This window comes from Typopeltis vanoorti, chromosome 1, assembly GCF_054136105.1.
Source record: "Typopeltis vanoorti isolate ZY-2024b chromosome 1, IOZ_Tvanoo_1.0, whole genome shotgun sequence".
In the NCBI taxonomy this organism is placed as follows: domain Eukaryota; kingdom Metazoa; phylum Arthropoda; class Arachnida; order Uropygi; family Thelyphonidae; genus Typopeltis; species Typopeltis vanoorti.
The window spans coordinates 127,793,830-127,814,415 of NC_143549.1; the positions used below are offsets into that span (position 1 = coordinate 127,793,830).

A 20,586-nucleotide genomic window follows, 5' to 3' on the forward strand; every position below is an offset into this window, starting at 1 on the left:
TAAGCGCATGACCTTCGCTCTAACGTTTCTTTCCCGAATGGAGGTCGACAATGACTGGCCATGGAGAATATTGTATGGTGTGAGGCTCATTTTAATCTGAATGGGTCGGTAAACGCTCAGAACTGCAGAATGATTTGGGCATCTGAACATCCCCAAGCGATCCAGCAAGTACCACTGCATTCTCCAAAAGTAACCGTGTGGTGTGACTTCACAGCTGATTTCATAATAGGACCATACGTTTTTGAGCGTATTACCCCTACAGGTCCTGTAACCTGCTCCATTACTGGTATGATTTATCGACGAATGCTGAAAAATTTTTTTCATTCCTGATTGCAGCAGTGACAAAGTTTGGACTCCATAATTTTTATGCAGGATGGAGCACTGCCACACATTGAACTCTCAGTACAGCGTCTTTTACTCCAGCATTTCAGTAAGCAGAGGGTTATCAGTCAATTCTTTCCGACGGCATGGCCATCTCGATCCCGTACATCACTCCATGTGACTTTTGGCTGTGGAGTATTTGAAATCCGTTGTGTATGTTAGTGGCGTTCCCAACTTGCATGTCTTGAAAGAGAACATAAAACGGGCTGTTATGAACATCCATTCCCACTCCTTACGCTCAGTTGTAGAGCATGTCGCACACCGGATGCAATTTGTTGTACACAAGAAAGGTCAGCACATTGAAAATCGTGTATGTGGTCCAGGGGACCCTGATTCAGATGAATAAAACATTTTTTTTCATGTGAGTTCAATTACTACATTCATTTCTGTGTCTCACACAAGTTGTTGTTTTAGTTTAATTATTATTATTCCAATTATCATTGTAACGTACCACATATACAGCTGGAATGAGTGACAAGGCTGTGGCTTACACCTTCGAAATGTTGTTATTCCATTTTATCTGTTTTTTTAATATAATTATCCGCTTGTTTTCGGCTCGAAAATTCCAAAATTTCCACTTTTAGTACTAAATCTTTTTTTTTGCGGAAATCATCTCCTCATGCCTTCAAAAGCCTCAATATAAAATTTGGTCTCATTACGTTTATTGGTTTTAGCTACAGATGCCTCCAAAGTGGGAATGTTATTTTATGGCCACCCGGTATTTTATTTAATTTAGCAGATATCTTAACATAAAATAAACATAGATAAACACTTGTTCAGATTACATACATTTTTATTATGCAAATATTTACATGGAATACAATAATGAACGCAAATAACTGTGTTGAGAAATCATTACTCAAAAGATACTCTACATCTGTAAAGTACATTCTACACCTTCTTTACTACACAACAATCCACATTCCTCTATCATCGAAAATGGAGAACAACGTTTCATAAATGAGGAAAGCACTTCCAAAAACTGTCCATCCGTCAGGCAAGAAGATTCCAAACCAATCTTCATAGAAACATCCTTGAAATTGTATGCACGAACCTCCCACATAAGACGAAACACGTTAGCATTTGCTTTCAAAACATGAAGATGTTGGAAAATACTACTTGCGCTATCAGTGAACGTTAATATTACATCTGGATCACACTCTATCGCCACTAAAAAACGACAAGACCTCCTTCCACTCTCACAGTGCAGGAGGGAAGAGAAAATTCCCCTTCTCCATTTTCCTGCAGGCATCATTTCATTTGTGAAGCTGGAATCTCAGTACATCCCATACATCAGAACCATCAAAAACTATTGTAGCTGAATGGAATTCAAGACATATTTCAGGATCAAACTCTGACATAGATAAATACAGACATACTCCGTTAGTAAGAAAGTACTTAGCACTAGCTTTAGATATACTTGGATGATTTCAAGAAACCATTCAAGAACTAGACAGAGGTTCTTATTTATAAAAAACACATAGTCACGTGGTTCTCTCCCCCATTGGAGAGAACCACATGACTGTGTGTGTGTGTGTGTGTGTGTGTGTGAACTAACTGTAGACAATGAAACGAAACCAATCTAACCGATACGAAATCAGTCATCACGTATACATGACGTCAAACGTCGACCTCAGATGGGGTGGGGGATTTAATTACATTTTGATTAATGGAAAAATTAAAACTTTCGATTAAACTTACCTTGAAGTGAAAAACATGAGTGTAACTATCATGTGACCTAACTACAACCAACCATAGAGACTGATAGCTTACAAAGCAGTTCAAACAAGGTCGTGTATTTGTGTGTGGGCGGGGGGGGGGGGTAATTACTTTTTGATAAAGGAGGAATCCTCCCGATTAAAACTACGCTAGAAACGATGCTGACTGTCATGTGATAGGAACTATCATGTAACATAACTACAACCAACCACAGAGACTGATAAAGGGGTGAAAGTACATGATGTCACCCAAGCTAACCTACAAACGGGACCCTGTATGACCCAATTAAAACATTGCCATTGACAATTAAAAGTGCTTTATTATCGTAGCTAACTACTGTGATGGTTTTCTAATTATAATTTTGATGTAAAATATCAATTTCCATTTTATAAAAGCAAATTGTCAGTTTTATGATTATTCGTTGTGTAACTTAAAGTAACAAATTTCATTTAGACACGCAACGTTAAATTCACGTGTGCTAACCTCTAAATACGTATAAATCTGAATTCTTTTCAGGTTAGTATATGACAATAATTAATGCTATGAAGCTGGTGTTAAATAACTATTATTTAAAGTCCGCAAATTCAAGTATGTTAAGTCGCTTGTCATTATTATGTACCAGCAACCTTGCAAAAATAGCTTCAATGTCTTTTCCTCGTACTTACCAACATATGCAGAATACTGCGCTTCACTAGATGTATTAGGGGTATCTGATTCTGATGGCCAACTCCTTGCAGGAACTTGGGGAAAAAAAGGAATAAATACATTATTAGTTTCAGTGTAAGATGTTCGTATAAAAATATAGCACTGCATTTTAATAAATTCAATGAATACTGTATAATTCATCGAAAATATTTTTACTTTTTTAGGTGCGTTACTCATCATAAATTTATATATTTCACGATCCACTTGAAGTAAGAAAATTTTTATTTAATAAGCGGTATGAAATACTGAACAATAAAATAAAACGGTCAAAGAGTGTGAATGTCGTGTTGTGATATTTTTACCTTTCAAAGTCATGCAGATGTAGCCGTTTTGATTTAAACAACTGACATCATTCCAAGTCGCATTAGTAGAATGCATCTCCACACACTGCTCGGTGATACTGCTGGGTTCGCCCTCGTTCCAATTGACAAATTCCACAGGAGTGTGATCATACCAAACAAAACCACCTGCAGATGAAAGAAACAAGGATAAAAAGAATTAATGAAGGTGAATGTAGCTTCATTATTACGTTGTATACCCTGTTTGTAGACAGTTTATAAGACTTCATGCTTTGTCTTTACTGTTCCCTCTTCCAACAACCGAGATATATTACGTATATTTTCTATAACTATTATCCAAAAATATCTCTTTAGGTTCTAATAGCGGTTTGATATGTATACAATGATTCCGTATCAACTGACATAAGCCTTAAAGATGTATTCTACACCTAAAAAGTAACAAAAACATCCCAAATTAACATACAGATCCGAAACTTTGGATCTGTATGCTATATGCACAGCACTTTTTTTTTGTAGTTGTCACAGTAAAAGCTGACAACCTGCAATGCAGATAGAAGATGATATTCAGATAAAAAAATATAGAATATTAAAAAATAAACATAAATTCATTGATAATTATCAAAAGAAACATTGCAGGAAGAGCGTACTTTAGAGTAACTTATATTGTATACGCTGTGAAGCACACTTCTTGGAAAGAAGTTAACGGGCATCACAGTGTGAGGTGCAAACAGCCATTGCGCCAACCTTAATAAGAAGTACAGTAGGAGGTACCACCTTTTGCAGCTGTTCTACAGGATATACTTTTCAGATGCGTACGATAGCGATCAATGAGAATTTTAGAACGTGTTTTTCTGGAGGCATGTAGTGAGATGCTGAACTGTTATGGAGACCTTCAGTCCCTTGACTTCACCTGACGCTCCATTTCGTCACACAGATGTTTAATAGAACTGAGATCACGACTCCATTAGACATTATAAAAAAGAATTTTCCGCAAATGCATTACAACTGCGGAAGGACCATGTTTAAATAATTTTATATGAATTTCACCGAGGACAGTCCATTAGCCTATAGTACGTTAACATTATTAAATAGACTAAGGGTTCTCTATTCAGCAAACTCTGCCCTAGATTCTAAACAGGAAATACTTCAAGCCACTTCAGACCTGAAATAAGCAAAGTAGTTTTCCACTAATCGACGAAAGTCATCGACCTCTTTCTAAATGCATTTACACATTCACAAGAGATCCATGGTTGTGGTGAGATTCAGACTGTTGGATGGAGAGCGGAAAGGCTTTTCCTCCAAAGCTGAACCAAATTACAGACGGGGATAATAGGAGTTTTGTCACAAAATATGACCGGAAGGTAAACATTTGAAATGATATAGTGTATTCTTTTTAATTCTACGTTGATAGATTTGCTTAAGAATTCATCCACTGTTTTCTTTTTCGATGAGGTAAATTCAACAAAGAGTTCGCACGCACACCACATCTCGGATGGTTTTAATAAACTGTTTGATAGAACTGACTTGATTTTACCCGAAGGCAGTCGCTTTTCTGAATGTTAATAGATCTACTGATTTCCACATCATGTACTAAGTTAAGTATAATAAAATAGAATCATTATTTGACTAATGAGAGAATACTGACCGTCATGATTTCTTGTCATCCCGATCCAGACTGGATTTGTTGAGCCCTTCAGAAACATGGTCAAGATATTTAATTCTGCTTCGGAGTGGATGATGGCAAGTGTTCCTTCTGTAATACATTTCAGATAAAAAAATAACTAATCATTCCCTAACTACTTTGATTGATTGGCAAGAAACCCAACGAAACTTTCCCCTAGCTTAAAGAAGAATTTTTAAAAAATAATAATAATAACGAAATAAATAGCGGTAGACAGCACAATACTCGTTATTTTCTTTCTCTCTCTCTGTCTATTTTTTTTCTCATTTGGATTTTCACTAAAAATGAAATTTAGTGCATTTGAATACTTTCATTTTCTCAAAGATATAATTCTATGGAATAACAGGACTTTCAGCCATACCAGATCTGGATCGAGAACGAGACTGTTTAATGGGATATTGGCTATTTAGAGTTATGTAAAACACCTAAAGCTATGAAGCCACAGGATATTATACCCATTAATTGCTTGTGTTCTGGCGGTTTTTCTATTTCATCGGACGAAAAATGTAAGTTTCCAGGGAGAAAAATCTGGAGGAGATTTGGTATGAGATGTTGTGTGGCAACACAAAATCTCATTCAAATTTGATTACTATTGCTTTGAACGCAGTAATATAGAGCAGCTAAACTTGACGATGGAGAGCCGAAGCTTATTCGGCTCTCCATCGTCAATCTTATTCCCACTGAATATTTTCGAGTGGGTGAGTGAAGCTTGTGAGAAATAATTTTTGAAGTTCGAATTAGCCAGCATGATTTGCATGAGTTAAAGTGCGGGATATTTCCTTAAAAAACTTATCACAATTTGGTTAACAGCTTGTCACGTAGGCCATGCGCTGTATTGCTATATTGAAATGTCTGCATTTTCATTTCCGTGGATTTCTCTTTGGATCCCAATACTCTCTCGAATGTGATGTTTGCAGTCTGGAATGCTTGTGTTATTCAATTTTATCTCTTCTCGTTTTTATTAGCCAGTTAGATCTTCACACTTCACACAAGCAAAACAAGTAAAACACCCAAACGCGAATACAACATGAATATGATTGACTCGGTTCATACACGGTTGTCTCGCTAGAATATCGAATAACGACAAGACTTATGAGTGCATAAAATCACCCTCGTTTACGATTAAAATAAATTGCTCAACATTTCTAAAGTTTTTTTATATAAAAGTGAAATAAAATTAAAATATCTATGCTACTAATATTAAAATTCATTAAATCAAGCCACTTTTTGTGAATTCCATCTCTCTCTCTCTCTCTCTCTCTCTCTCTCTCTCTATCTATCTATCTATCTATCTATCTATCTAAACCATCTATCTATCTATCTATCTATCTTTCAACTGCTTGAAAGCATTTGGCTTTGGCTCAGGCATCATTCACTCTATCAAAATGTTGTATGCCAAGGCACAGTTTTGCATGAAAATAAACAACAGGCTTACCATAACTGCACCATACAGCAGAGGTATCAAACAAGGCTGTCCACTCTCCGGTCCTCTTTACACAATTGCCATCGAACCCTTTTTGTGTAGACTCAGCATGCTGCTCAAAGCATGCCGCCCTAAACTTCCCTACCAAACCATAACCCTGACAGCATATGCTGATGATGTTACAATCATAGCCCGCAAAGAAGAGGACTTTCATAACATACAAATGGCATACCAACAATATCAGGCAGCCTCAGGAGCCAAACTAAACACACATAAAACCATAGGACTGTGGTGTGGCAAATGGAAAATCCGAACCGATTCCCCAATGTCTGGTACCTGGTCCACAGAGGGAAACAAATACCTGGGGATTTACCTAGGAAACACACCCTCTTATGTGGATAAGAACTGGGACACACTAAACAAGCGTTTCAAGCAAGTTCTAGGAAAGTGGGCAGCAATACGAGCCTCTGCCTCCACAAGAGGGAGAACAATAATCGTTAACCAAATAGCCACCAGTGTCCTTTGGCATACACTAAAGATTCTTATGCCACCAGTGCAATTCATCAAACAAATAAAGTCAACCATATATCGATTCATATGGAATAAAAGAAACTGGCTTTCCTACTCCTAGCTATGTACTTCTCTCAAAGATGGAGGACAAAAGTTGGTCTCCATTGACAACAGGATAACAACGTTTCGTGCTCGATTTCTCATAAATGCCCTACAACAGGAAATATCATACAAATGCACCACTGAGTATATTTTCACTTCTGCCACTAGAGGTCTCTCTCTCCACCACCTTAAGAATGACAACAGCTCAAGTGCCTGTAAATTTAACAAACTTCTACAAAGATGCCCTTCGACGATGGAAGAAGCTAAACCTCCAGCACACAGTGAAGACAGCATCCCTACCTGAAATCCTCATGGAACCATCTTTCACAACACGATGGTAAGAAGCCCGATCACTCAGAAAGAATTTTTCTTTCCTCCATGGAGCTGGCGAAACGTGAGGATCTTGGGTGACATTCTTTCTCCAAGCCTCACCTGGCGCTTTCCAAATTCGCTCGAAAACCTAGAATATGGGAATGAGTCTGAGCAGATAGACACCGTAAAGGCCGCGTTTCAAGCCGCTATGCCTGATAGCATAACAGAAGTGGGGCTTAGCCCTCCAAACTCAGAAGTTTTGGCGCCTATCTTTCTGATAAAAACCAATAACTCATGGGAGAAACTTACACCCAGCAACACCAACAAGATCTACAGCACACTAACACAACAGTCGAACCAAAGCACTTTGTTGGAAAATCCTGCATCATCTGATCAAACACTATTTCAATGGGATCTACCATATCGCACAAGAGCCATCAAACCTGACGCAGATATTCAGTGGAGAATGTGGCATAATATATTACCCACTCCTACTATATTACGAAAATTTAACTCAAACGTCTCAGATAACTGCCTCTTCTGCTACCAATTAGGAACGGCCCGGCATATCTACTTGGAATGCCCAGTCAATACTAAATTAATCAGTTGGACTCGGGAAACGGCAGCTCTTACCTGTGGTAATCTTCATACAGAAGAGGAATATTTCAATCTCGTCCATGTGGACTCAAATAACCATTCATTCTGCAATTACCTTTTCATCACCGCAAAAGCGGTAATATACAACTTCTACCTCAGACATACAAGACCAGACAGCACAGCAACTTCGTAAAGAGAGGCAACTGACCAACTCACTGCAGCCTTCCAGCAAAAGGTGAGAAGTCGGATCCTACACGAGCATCACCACCATAGGCAAAACAACACCTTAGATCTTTTCCACCAAGAATGGAATCCACGGAATCAACTCCTGGCTGAGCAGGGCGACTGAATTATAATCCACTTTCCAGCATAGAAGTGACACCTTTACCCCCCCCCAAAAAAAAAGAAAGGGGGAAGAAAGAAGGATTGTTGTGCTTAACAGTGCGAAAGTTAATCAGCTGGCACTCTCATGTTAATAGATAATATTGTGCAATAGTAACGTCTATGTTCTTCCACATTTATGTTCTTATGTTAAAATAAGATCTTATGTTATCATGTTAAAATAATTCTTAATGGCTTTAATTTATTTAAAAAAAAAAAAATGTAATTAGCCTTATAAGTGACTTCGATGTAACATACCTCAACAAGAGTATGAGCATGTAACCTCTCTGTCTGACTGCAGAGAACCAAAAACCGGTTAATCCTGTATATAAGATGGTTATGTTTACAATAAAAAAAAAAATCTATCTATCTTTCTAGCAGAAAAAATTAATCATACACGAAACTTACCTTTTCTGAAACAGTTAATGTTTGCAGTCACCCAGGGTACCAAATTTCTAGTTTCGACGGAATAACAGTACCTTCCTCCTATATCGTGCCAACCCAACTGGGACTGACAAACAAGATCAGCTTCTAATGGTAGGGTTACCGGAACATCTGCAAAAATAAATAAAATTAAAAAGTGTATGAAAGAATTTGAATGAAACATTAAGCGCATGGTGGGGATTTTTTCACTATGGTAAACATCTATAATAATTATAATAATACAAGCATTGCTTGCCACAGTGATATGGCAGTTGTAAACATCATCTTCAAATCCTCTGCTACTAGAAGAAATTCCTGTAAGGGTATTTTACACAAACAATATGAAACTAAAATAAATTCAGTTACACATATTTCCTAATGATAACCATTTAAACAATCTGATGTTGATATTTAACACTGATGAGATTAAATTACAGAAACGTTATTGGTAAAATGTCAGTCGTGATGATGACATCAGATGCGTTAAAGTAAGCACAGGAGACCTACCTTGTGATATTTCGCATATAAATGGTCTGCTTTCCAAGCAGTTACTTGTCTTCCAGTGACCGTCTTTTGTCATTATTGCACAGTAGATTCCTAAGTTCGTTTCCAATGGTTCATCTTTCCCCCAGTTAGTGTATGTTACAGGCCATCCAGATACCCATTTAAAGTTCTGTCTATGCTACAGAAAACAAATACGAAATGAGACTTTTTTAAAAAATTCTTCCACAGAAACATGTCCCACTATTTTAATTAACAGCGTTTATATAAATTATTTCAAGAAAGAGAACGCACTATTTCTGATAGCATAATTTTATTTTCCGTAATACCAACTAAATAAGAAGAAAATAAGCTAAAATCCTCTGGATTTTAAGGAGTGAAATTCAAATTTAGAACACATCTGAACGAAATCATTAAATTTAAGAAGATGAGAGAAAGAGAGAGAGACGAAGATGATGATTATGAACTTACATTTCTCTTGAGTCCGATCCATACAGGTTCAATTATGTTAGGAAGGACATCACCTGTGAACAAAGCAGAGACAAAGACATCCCTAATAGTGAGAAGATGACCACCGAACTGCTGACAAAACTGCTCGGCTTGATACCACGTTTTCTTCTGTTCAGGATGGGTAAACTGTTGGTAGCAAGATGATCCTAAGCGCGTCCACCCGTGTTGATCGGTGCACTTACGGGTGTAGTAGCCTTCGCTTGACAGAGTGGGATCTAGAAAGTAAGTACACACTCTTATGAAGCTTATTTCCCCGCATTCTACTGTGTAATGATGAATGATTACACCTCGATAAACAACGACATTTAATTCGTTTATAAATTGCTTTAAAAATTCTCGTATTTAATATCTAGAGATTATCTGATCACCTCATCAGCAAACTCAAGGTACTAATATTAATGTACTGATAGACCAAAAGCCTGAAATTAATTCGGAGTAAAAACACGGAGTGCTTTCTCCCTGTCGTAGCAGGATTGGAAATCATTCATTTACTGCATAACCTTATCGACTGTTCCTTAGTATTAAAAGTTACTTACCTTTATAACTCTGGCAGATGAAAGGTTTTTTATCAGAACATGGGGCATCGTTCCACTTTCCAAGGTAGTTATTACTAAACAATATCTCCACGCACTGTCCCTGAAAGTTAATTTGAATCGATATTAACGTATCGGTCACGTACAGCACTAGAAAAGTTACAAATGTTAACCATTACTTGATGTAATATCTATGGTGGGATTATTTAGCATTTTAAAAAGAATGCTATTCCAAGGCAAGATATGATCCTTTTCTACAACCTCCATCTAGAATATCTACCATTTAATATGTTTAACAATAATTTAACATGGATCATTCTCCAACTACAATTTTTTTTTCTTCTGGACTCCGGCAGCAGAACTCAACGTTCATGGAGACTTCATTCATTTCGAAACTCTAAGGTCATATCCAACTTTCTGTCAGTGACACTATTATGTGCTGACTGCACTGATCATAGGCGAGGGGAAACAGTTAAATACCGCTTGTGCTTTACTATTCCTTTCTTTTTCATGTAAATCCGACTGTGAAGTAGATCAAATTTTCTAGTATTCTAAATTTAGATCTCACCGTAAGCAAGGAAACAAGCAGCACACGCTCATGTACCAGCTTTTATATGTTCAATTCAGTCAGTATCAACGATGTCCTTTAGTTGGAAAGTCCTGGATTCCAATCCACTTCTACGATGTGAAGAACGTTTATCCCGGCTTTTCAAATGAAGATGAGTGTTATACACGGTAGTCAGCTGGTGTTATACACGGTAGAATAGGGCTTTTCCTCTCAGAAACGTGGATTTTTTATTAAATAAACCAGCCAAACAATTTTGACATAATTAATCCACCTCTTCAAAATATTTCGCATATAGTTTATTTAATGCAATTTTGGATGGATAATGGTGATGGCAAGCGTTGACACTGCGATGATGCTATGCAAACTATTCTCGAACATTTCTCGTGTGATGGAGAGTGACGTCATCTTGGAAGATCATTCTTCTAACTGAACGGATACTGCCATAAGAGGTTAGATATGATTGTGTAAGATTTGCGGACAGTCTGCTTCAGAGACTCCGTGACTATTAAGAGGAACTCCGATATTAGTCTTTCCCACCACTCACCAATAAGGAGAGCAATTCTGGTTTGTTGGACAATAAAAATTTCTAGCATAATTTGGTGGTTCAGAATTAGTAGGAGTTATTTCTTATTATTGAGAGATTTCTTGAGAAAAGTTCACACCCACACACACACATGCAAATATCTCTTTATACAATTCTCGACTCACGTCCTCATTGACACTTTTCTTCCTCGGATCAAATCTTTGGTGGTGATAATATTTAAACATCTCGTATTTTTCCAGAGTTAATTTTGTGTTCTTCTGGTATCAACTGAAAAATTGTAAAAAAATGTTTTATTTTGATATTTATTACCCTGTAAAGTAATAAATATCAAAAGAGTGTTATCCTAGTAAAGGCCTCTATAAAACGCCTTTAACTATGATTGTATTTGATGGGCTAGTTTTTTTTTTCTATTCATTACATTTCATTACAAATTCTTTTCATTACAAATCATCAACCCTAATTAAAGGTTCCAAAATCGATTGTTCTTTATAAATGATGTTGAGCTGTTTCTAGGTAGCGTTTTTGTTAATTTTGCGTTTCTTTACAATCAATCATGGAGTTGTTTATTATCAAATTATAAATAGAAGTATTGAAACCATAAGGGTAGTTTGGTATTCTGACGTTTAAAGGTATGCATTTGACTGAATCAAAGCAAGACTCAGGTGGACTGTTAATGCTTTTAATTTTTCAAAAGTAGGTGATTTTTGTTTTTATGACGCAAAGACATCCAAGGTCGTACGGCGCCAGGATACAAGTTACAGCAGTACATATGATAGTAGGACAAACACAAACATCCATGCCTTTGATGGGATTCGAACCCGCCGCCTCTTGACTGGAAAGCGGATACTCTAATCACTCGGCCAACCAGGCAGGCTTTAAAAAAAGTTTAAATATACAAGCATCAACTGATATTCAATTACTAAATCAAGGATTCGTCCTTCATAGAGTGCGCTGTATAAAATATTGCAATTTATCCATCATCGCATACCGAATGGTCATTCATATGCTTCAGAGTCTTCATTCTCTGAAGATCAATCACTTCAGACACACACCTTCCATCCAACTTATTGACGGTCTACCCATTTCTCATTTTCGCAGGAGCTTTACCTTCTGTTACTTTTTTCCAGAAGTCCTCTTTCAATGTGTCCAAAGTATTTCAACTTTCTTCTGTCCTTAAGGAGCCTTAAAGTTATTCCGATCTTTTCTAGCATCTATCCGTTTGTAGATACTCAGCATATGATACCAACAAAAGGCTTCTGCAACACCACATCTCCAAAACAGTCTCACATCCATAAATCGCTGTTGGCAAAACAGCTGCATCAAAAATCCTCAATTTTGTTCCTGTGGAGATGGATCCATCCGTCCATATTTTAGACACATCTCAATTTATGCAAAATTTGAATCATGTATCAGATCTCTCTCAGGGGACCCTGTAACCCCTAGAGAGCGCGTCCCCTGGGTGGCGGATAGGGGGAGCCCACCATGTGTGTGTGTGTGTGTACATGCGCGTGCGTGTGTGTGTATATATATATATATATATGGTGGGGTGGTCCGAATATACAGAATAAGGACTCGTGGACCAACAGGGCCATAAGGGGCAATCATCTTGATTGTAAGGGAAGTGGCACTCCCATGGACCCCTAGCTGGATCTATCCTCTCCTTCTTCTACTTTGAGGAAGATCCACTAACTTTAATCTTTCCTATAAGGCCTTATCAGCCAACTCTTCTTACTTTATGACCCTTGTGCTATTAGAGTACTCGAGGGCCATGGGGTCTTTTCATTTCTGGCCTTACAACTATGTCCTCTCTATAAACCTTACTATATTTCTTCTATAATCTACCCTTTCCCCTTCAATATACCCTGTTCCTCCTATGGGTTTAAATTCGGAAGAAGGCGAGTTCAGAAGCCTTAAGGTAGCAGCCCTACCACTGAACTATTCCATTGTCAGGCTAGTCCCCTGACATTAAGAACATAACTATACTTGTAAGCTGACAGAAAAAGATAATCGGATTGAATCTATGGGAAACGACCCTGGAATGGAAAAGGGAAAACGAAAATGGAAACGACAAAATATAATACACATAGCAAACTGGAATGTAAGAGGAATAGCATATAAAGAAATAGAATTAGACCAGTTATTAAATGAAAGAAATTTTAAAATAGCAGTAATCACTGAAACAAAAAAGAAATTAAAAGGAACTATGAGAACTGAAAATTTTAATGTGATATAGAGTGGAGTCGACAGAGACCAAAGAGCACAAGCAGGAGTCATGATTTGGATTCATAACTCCCTTTCAAAACAGTTAAAACATTATAAATTTTGGAATGAAAGAATAATAGAAGCTAGAATAAAAATAGATAGAGGCTATTTAACAATAACAATAATTTAACAATATGCCCGAGAAGAAGGAAGAGAACAGGATAATATTGATTTTTATAATCAGCTACAAAACATATATAATAAAATAAATAAAAATGATTACATAATTTTAGCAGGAGACTTAAATGCAAGAATTGGAAACACGAAAATTAATAATAATATAGGAATACATGGAGAACACACTCTGAACAGAAATGGTAAAAAATTGATTGACTTTGTAGTTTATAATAACCTAAAAATAATGAATTCCTTCTATAAACATAAAGACATACATAAATATACTTGGGCAGCAAGAGGATGGAAATCGATATTAGATTACTTCATATTAAATGAAAATACATCAAAATTTTCACTAGATGTTAGAGTTCACAGAGGATATGAAATAAGCAGTGACCACTTCCTTGTTAAAATAAAATTAAGATTACCACCTAAATGGCTACAAGTAACAAGAACAGAAAGAAAAATTGAAACATTTGTTTATAAAACTAGACTATTGAATGACACAAATCTACAATGGCTATATGAACAAAGAATTAACCAGTATCTAGATAAAATAAAACAAAATGAAGAAACAGAAATGGAATGGCTTAATATAAAAACGATACTAAATGCAGCAGCAAATGAAAGCTTAGGAAAGACCAAAAAATTCAATAAAAGAAAAAAACTGAAGATCTGGGATGATACAATCAAAGAAATAATCAAAAAGAAAAAAGAAGCCTATCACAAATGGTTAAGCAGTAAAAGATTAGAAGATGTAATAGAATATAAAAGAATAAGAGCCATAGCTAAAAGAGAAGTCAGAAAAAGACATAGAGAATCATGGAATAAATTGGTTTCTAATTTAGAACATGATTTATATAAAATAAGACCCAATGTATATAAGATTTTGAAACACCTAAATGCAGATACCAAAGAAAACATAAAATTAAACACTGAATTGAAATTAGAAGAATTTCTAAATTACTACACAGAACTGTGGACAGACAAATATTTTAAAAAAGACAACTGGCAAACAATTAACGAAAATGAAAAGGAAATAACTGAAGAAGAATTAGAAATCAGCCTGAAAGAAACAAGAAACGGAAAATCACCTGGAGAAGATAAGCTAGGTTCAGAACTATATAAATATGCAGGAACAAGATTCAAAGGAAGACTCCTATTGTTTTTAAATAAAATTTACTCAACTGGTATCCCTCCAATAGAATGGAAAAAAGCAATTGTGATTCCTATCTTTAAGAAAGGTAATAGAGATGACCCTAAAAAGTATAGAGGTATCAGTATACTAAATTCATGTTACAAAATATATAGCAGAATCTTAAGTAACAAACTAATGAAATATTCCGAAAACTTTATTCTAGAGGTACAAAATGGATTTAGAAAAGGACGATCATGTATAGACCCAGCCTTCTGCCTAAAATTAATAATAGAGAAAAGAAGAGAATATAATTTAGAAACACATATTGCATTTATTGACTTTGAAAAAGCATTTGACAAAGTTAAAAGAAACATATTATTTAACATATTAACAGAAAGACAAATACCAAATAATATCCTAAAAGCTGTCAAAAGTATATATGAAAATAATCAAATACAAATAAGATTAAATCACGAGCTATCATATACAAGAGAGATAAACCAAGGGGTCCGACAGGGATGTCCCCTCTCAGCAACTCTTTTTAATATCTACTTAAATGAAATAATAATAAAATGGAGTAAAAATTTACATCAAGGAATTAAACTTTCACCTACAGTTAACTTAAACACTCTCCTCTTTGCAGACGACCAAATAATAATTACAAATTCTGAAGATAACTTACAGAAAGCTATTTTAAATCTAAATGAGATATCCAAAGATTATGGTATGATAATACCAACGGAAAAATCAAAAACGATAGCCTATAAAGGACAATATCCAGCAAGAACTAAAATAGTATTAGATAACAAGATCTTAGAACAGGTGAATTCATTTAACTACCTAGGATGTATGATCACTTATGAAAATGAAAAAGATATAAACATAAAAATTGCAAAATATTTAAAAATAACAGGAGTAATTAACTCTATATTTAAACCAAACCTAGTTCAAAAACAAACCAGGCTAAAAGTATACAATACATTAGCCCTACCGGTCTTAATGTATGGAAGCGAAATCTGGACAATAAAACAAAAAGACAAACAAAGGATCTCTGGATAATCTATTTGAAATGACAGCACATCGAGATCAAACTATTTCGACGGTTTTCCGCATTTCGCCCTAAGCGGCTCAACTATTCATTTATTATTTTGTTGATATTTTCTTAGCTTTTGAGAAAATCGTATCCTGGGAATTCTAAATTCTAGTAGCATCTATTGCATTAAATAGAAAAAGAAATCATATGTTTGAAAACTGGTATTATCATACCAGTTTTCAAACATATGAAACTATTTTATTTCAAATAATTTCAAAACTATTTTTTTCAAACTATTGAAGGCAAACATCTGCCAGGGAATTTTAATAGAAATACTTTAATCACAAGCGATGTTGACCACATGTACACCACTTCACTAAACTTAAAAACAGGTGCAGATTCCACAATGATAGTGGTATAACCTTATTCGAACCTTACAATCTTTAGATACTTGACTGATCTCCTAAATACGGTTAAGGGATTCCTTATCCAAATATTCTAATAATACTCATTTCTTGTGCACATCCGAAAATCTTAAAGACAGTTTCTGAAATCATTACTTCCTATCTCTTTTGTCATCAGAAGCCAAGAAATGACTTCATCATTTTATATTCTCTTTTTCTTTTCCATTTGCTTTATCTCTTGACCTGCTTATACCATCCATTCCGTGGCAACATTTCAGATATGATATTATATGCATTTTTAATTAAAGCATGATTACGGAGTTACCATAATCCTACACCCATTCGCTAATCTCCGAGCCATCATAATTCAGTAAAATTAATTCCACGGATCTCAACTGTTGCGTCCAGTTTCACAATCATAACATTGCCCTCATGCGATACGACTGACCAGACTGGATACGTAATTGTCTTGTCGCTTTATTCACTTATAATTTAACGTTCCCTGGGACTTATTGTGGTATTTTATTTAAATTGCACCACGTAATATTTTATTCTTAATAAATATCATGAAGTAATTACATTTTCATAAATTATTCTACTTCATAATAATTAGGACATCCCTTTATTTATGAAGGAAAACAAAGGTTTAGTGTTTGTTGTTGTTTATTTGCATCATAAATATTAATTAGTTAATTATAAAACGCATTTTAAATAGTTAATAACTTCTTTCGCATTTGAAAGTGTCCGCTGTTAACTGAAAAAAACAAAAGCGAAAAAAACTCATTTTTATATGTACATGTTTTTCAATATATTTGTTATATAAAAATCCTCGAATTTTTATATATTATTTAATAGCATGATAAGACGGCTTCGCAAAAGAGGAAACATCTTTTTTATAAAATACTTTTATTACGTTTATAATACCGGAATGATATAAGAGAGCACTTTTATGAATTGCGCACTCATAAATACACCATTCTCTTTCATTTAAAGATATAAATAAATATATACTGGTATATATATATGTGGATTATTTCTTTCTGACCTGTAATTCTTCGTAATGTCGAGAAGGCTGATTCGGCGCCCAGTTTACGAAATCTATGGGAGAATTATCTGCCCAGTAGTACTCGTAGTCTGATACCAAGTTATGGAAACCTATCCACATGCTCATTTGGTAGTCAATGATCAGAGTGTTGAGAAAATCTAGAAAAAAATAGGATGATAACAGTAACTATAAAATTAGACAGAAATCTTCGATATATCGAGTGGTTGACAAAGTCATTTTAAGCATCTGAAACATTTCAAATGTAATTCACTTGAATGATACAAAAATGTGAAATATTTGTGGACAATTGTCTGTAAAAATAACAATAAAGTATTATTTTTGATGTGAGGAAAAAACAATTACATTAGCTACTCTCTCAAAAATTGTTTTCTAAATTTTCAATGTAGCTCAACCGGTTGAGACAAAGTTCATTGATAAGAAAGATCTGTGTTCGAAACCTGTCTATGACGCAAAGCAGGTTATCAGGACTTTTTAATCAAAGATGAGTTGGCTGGTCACATACGGAAGTGGAAGCTTTACTCCGAAACTCTGTTTTTGCCTGGCAACATGCAAACCGACCCGTTGAACACAATGGACCTACAATATTACTGGACAAGGAAGGCAACAAGAAACCAAATTATTCTATATAATTTCTCAGTATAGCGTTGCTACCCCATTATCCACTAGCTTGAGGGAAACACACACACACACACAGTCCTCAACATAAGTTCGCTGTTCAAACGTTTTACGATTGGAAATTCCTAGGGGAAAAAATATGAACTGGTCCAGTTTTATAGTCAAGCAACTTCGAGAGAATGTTTTGTTAGATTGTTTATTCAGAACTGATGAATATCTAATGAGAAGAAATGCCATTTGTTATTCAACTCCAATCAATGGTGAGTAAACACCGTCAATGAAAGTATGAGACTCAAAAAAGAAGAAGACAGAAAGAATGGCCGATGTCATTTTGATACTTTAATGTTTCCTATAACGTGATAAAGAAAACAAATATTTCGCAAAATATGATATTTTGAAAAATATTTGTATATTCGTATATTATTATATTTGTATATTAAATATTTGTGTCTGTATATATATATATATATATATATATATATATATATATATATATATATATATATCCATTCGTTTAGGGTTACCACAAAAGCACTTTATCTAGTCTCCAAATAAGGTTCGAGATCGAACAATAATAATTCCTACACGATTCATCATCTTTCGGATTGAAATCCAGTGAATTTCCTACGGTGTCAAAAGATGCCTTCAAGAAAAACTGAACTCTTGTCACATTTTTTTTCTGGTGGTCGAGGTGCTTACACAAGCACAACAAACGTAAAGAATGCAAATGAATAAGAAGAAGGTTATAACGTTTCAACGTTATAACTTTCGTATTTCAGAAAATGGTAACGCTTCTCTTCACAGAGGAAAATGAGCTGAAGGGGAAAGCTCTGTCTACATATTTTAGATGTAGTGTGAGTTTATCACTTTAGTTCATAGAGCTTGCATAGCTCAGTCTGTTTAGTGCAAGCCCTTTGGTCGGAACGACCTGGGCTCAATTCCCGTCCATGATGTGAGGAACCGTTATCTGGCCTCTTTCGAGAGACCAGATAATGGTTCTGTGAAAGGTGAGTTAACAGGACTCATACGGAGGAAGTGGGTTTTCCCACCTGGAAACTCGGGTTTTTTTGTCCCAGAACAGGCAAACCGGCTCCGGGAACACACATGGATTACAGTCAGGAATACTCAAGACCCAGCCATAGGCCTCATTCGTCAGCTATGCCAGTCCCGAGCCAGGATAAAATAATGGGGGGATTAAGATAGTGCCGTACTTCCCTGTATAGAGGGCCTCACGGCTGTTGTATCATCATACGCTAAATAAATAAATAAATAATAGGCTTATTTCATATTACATATTTTTCTCAAATCCTTCCCATACCATATGTTTTACAATGCCGAAGGTTACAAATCAGCAGATCATCCGAATTCTAGACTTCCTTGCTAAAGTGGATATGAAGACTGCCTTCAATGAATAATCATTCCTAACTAATGGACGAAAGCGATTGAATATATTTATTCCCACCATCAAAGTCATTCTTTTCGTATCCTGCGAAAGTGTGTTGGTGCCAGAGATTATCTTCGTGATCTCTAGTCTTTGTTCTCATAGTTGGGTAACTGGTTCTGCTATCCTGATCAAACCACCTAGAGTAGAATCCTGAATAAAGTGGAAACCAATATTCTTTCAAGTACTGAAGAAATCTCCCAGCTGTGCTTAAAACTTGTGCTCCGAAAATATTGTTCATCCTTTATCTTCTTTAAAATCTTTCGTAGTCATGTGTTTTATCTGCTTTGTAGTATATGCAGAAATAAGCTTATATACAGCCAAATCAAAAAAAAAGGGAGGGGGGGACACAACAATATGCTATCAGAACACCGTCCTTAACTCAGATTTTCGAAGATAACGAAAAATATTACCCAGCAGTCAACTTCATCAGAAAGTAGAGACACCAATTAGCGACCACCGCTCTACTTCATTCTCATATATCCACAATAGGTCTGCTAAGAACACTATTTACCTTTCGACACGAGTCATGGAAAGATGTGGAGAAACTTGTGTGGTAGCTTTTGACATTTCCAGATCATTTGATGAGGATCTGGTAGAGAGGTCTTCTGTCTTGGAGAAACAAGTTTTTTCCTTCCTCTTTCAATCCATCTACTTCTATGTTCTGACGTAGATAATCAAGAGATTTCTTCTTGATATTTGTAACTTCTCATATGTGATGTGGTACGAATAAAAAGGTAATTATTTCCGTAAAGTCTAAAACTTTCCTTTTGTTTTACACTTGAAAATGATGTTTGTGATTAAGAAGGATTCCAGGTGTTTATTTATCTGATTTCTAAAACGAAACATATACTGACAACTGTACCAACCAACCAACCAAGCAAAACTTATTTTCGCTAAAGAAACGTGTGTAACATCAATTGATTGAAAGAAAATATATTTATAGAACAAGACTGTTATAACATCAATTGTTCATGTGAGTTGGTTTATTCTAACTTAAATAAATAAGATTTTAGTCAATTTATTTTTATTTAGTTTTCTAGTTTTCTCTGAAGCATATAAAGATGTCTAAATAAGAGATGGTTTCAGTTATCTCCCTGGTGAATGACCACCCTTCTCACTAGAGATATGAAGTAAATTGAAGTGGTATTATGTTTATTCTCTATGAAAGATCTCTGCACTTTCGGTTTTCCGATTATTTAACCCTTAGCCTCTCCACGATAGTAATGAAGCATGTTTATAATGTTCCATGGGAGAAATTCGGATAAAATATATTTAGTATTTTGCAACCCACTGAAAGTTGTAGATATCACAAAGTTTT

At 35.4% G+C, this 20,586-nt stretch overlaps 1 protein-coding gene across 1 annotated transcript in view; it reads right to left on the reverse strand.

Moving 5' to 3' along the window:
- LOC150110411 (macrophage mannose receptor 1-like) overlaps positions 1-20,586 on the reverse strand; it is a 240,588-nt gene that overhangs the window by 162,342 nt on the left and 57,660 nt on the right. Inside the window, exons 14-21 of the mRNA XM_090397710.1 lie at positions 17,189-17,346; positions 10,081-10,180; positions 9,506-9,759; positions 9,041-9,215; positions 8,519-8,665; positions 4,750-4,857; positions 3,108-3,272; positions 2,766-2,840 (exon numbers count right to left, since the gene is read on the reverse strand). Coding sequence (XP_090253836.1) covers positions 2,766-2,840; positions 3,108-3,272; positions 4,750-4,857; positions 8,519-8,665; positions 9,041-9,215; positions 9,506-9,759; positions 10,081-10,180; positions 17,189-17,346 — 1,182 coding nt within the window. The remainder of the gene's footprint in view (positions 1-2,765; positions 2,841-3,107; positions 3,273-4,749; positions 4,858-8,518; positions 8,666-9,040; positions 9,216-9,505; positions 9,760-10,080; positions 10,181-17,188; positions 17,347-20,586) is intronic.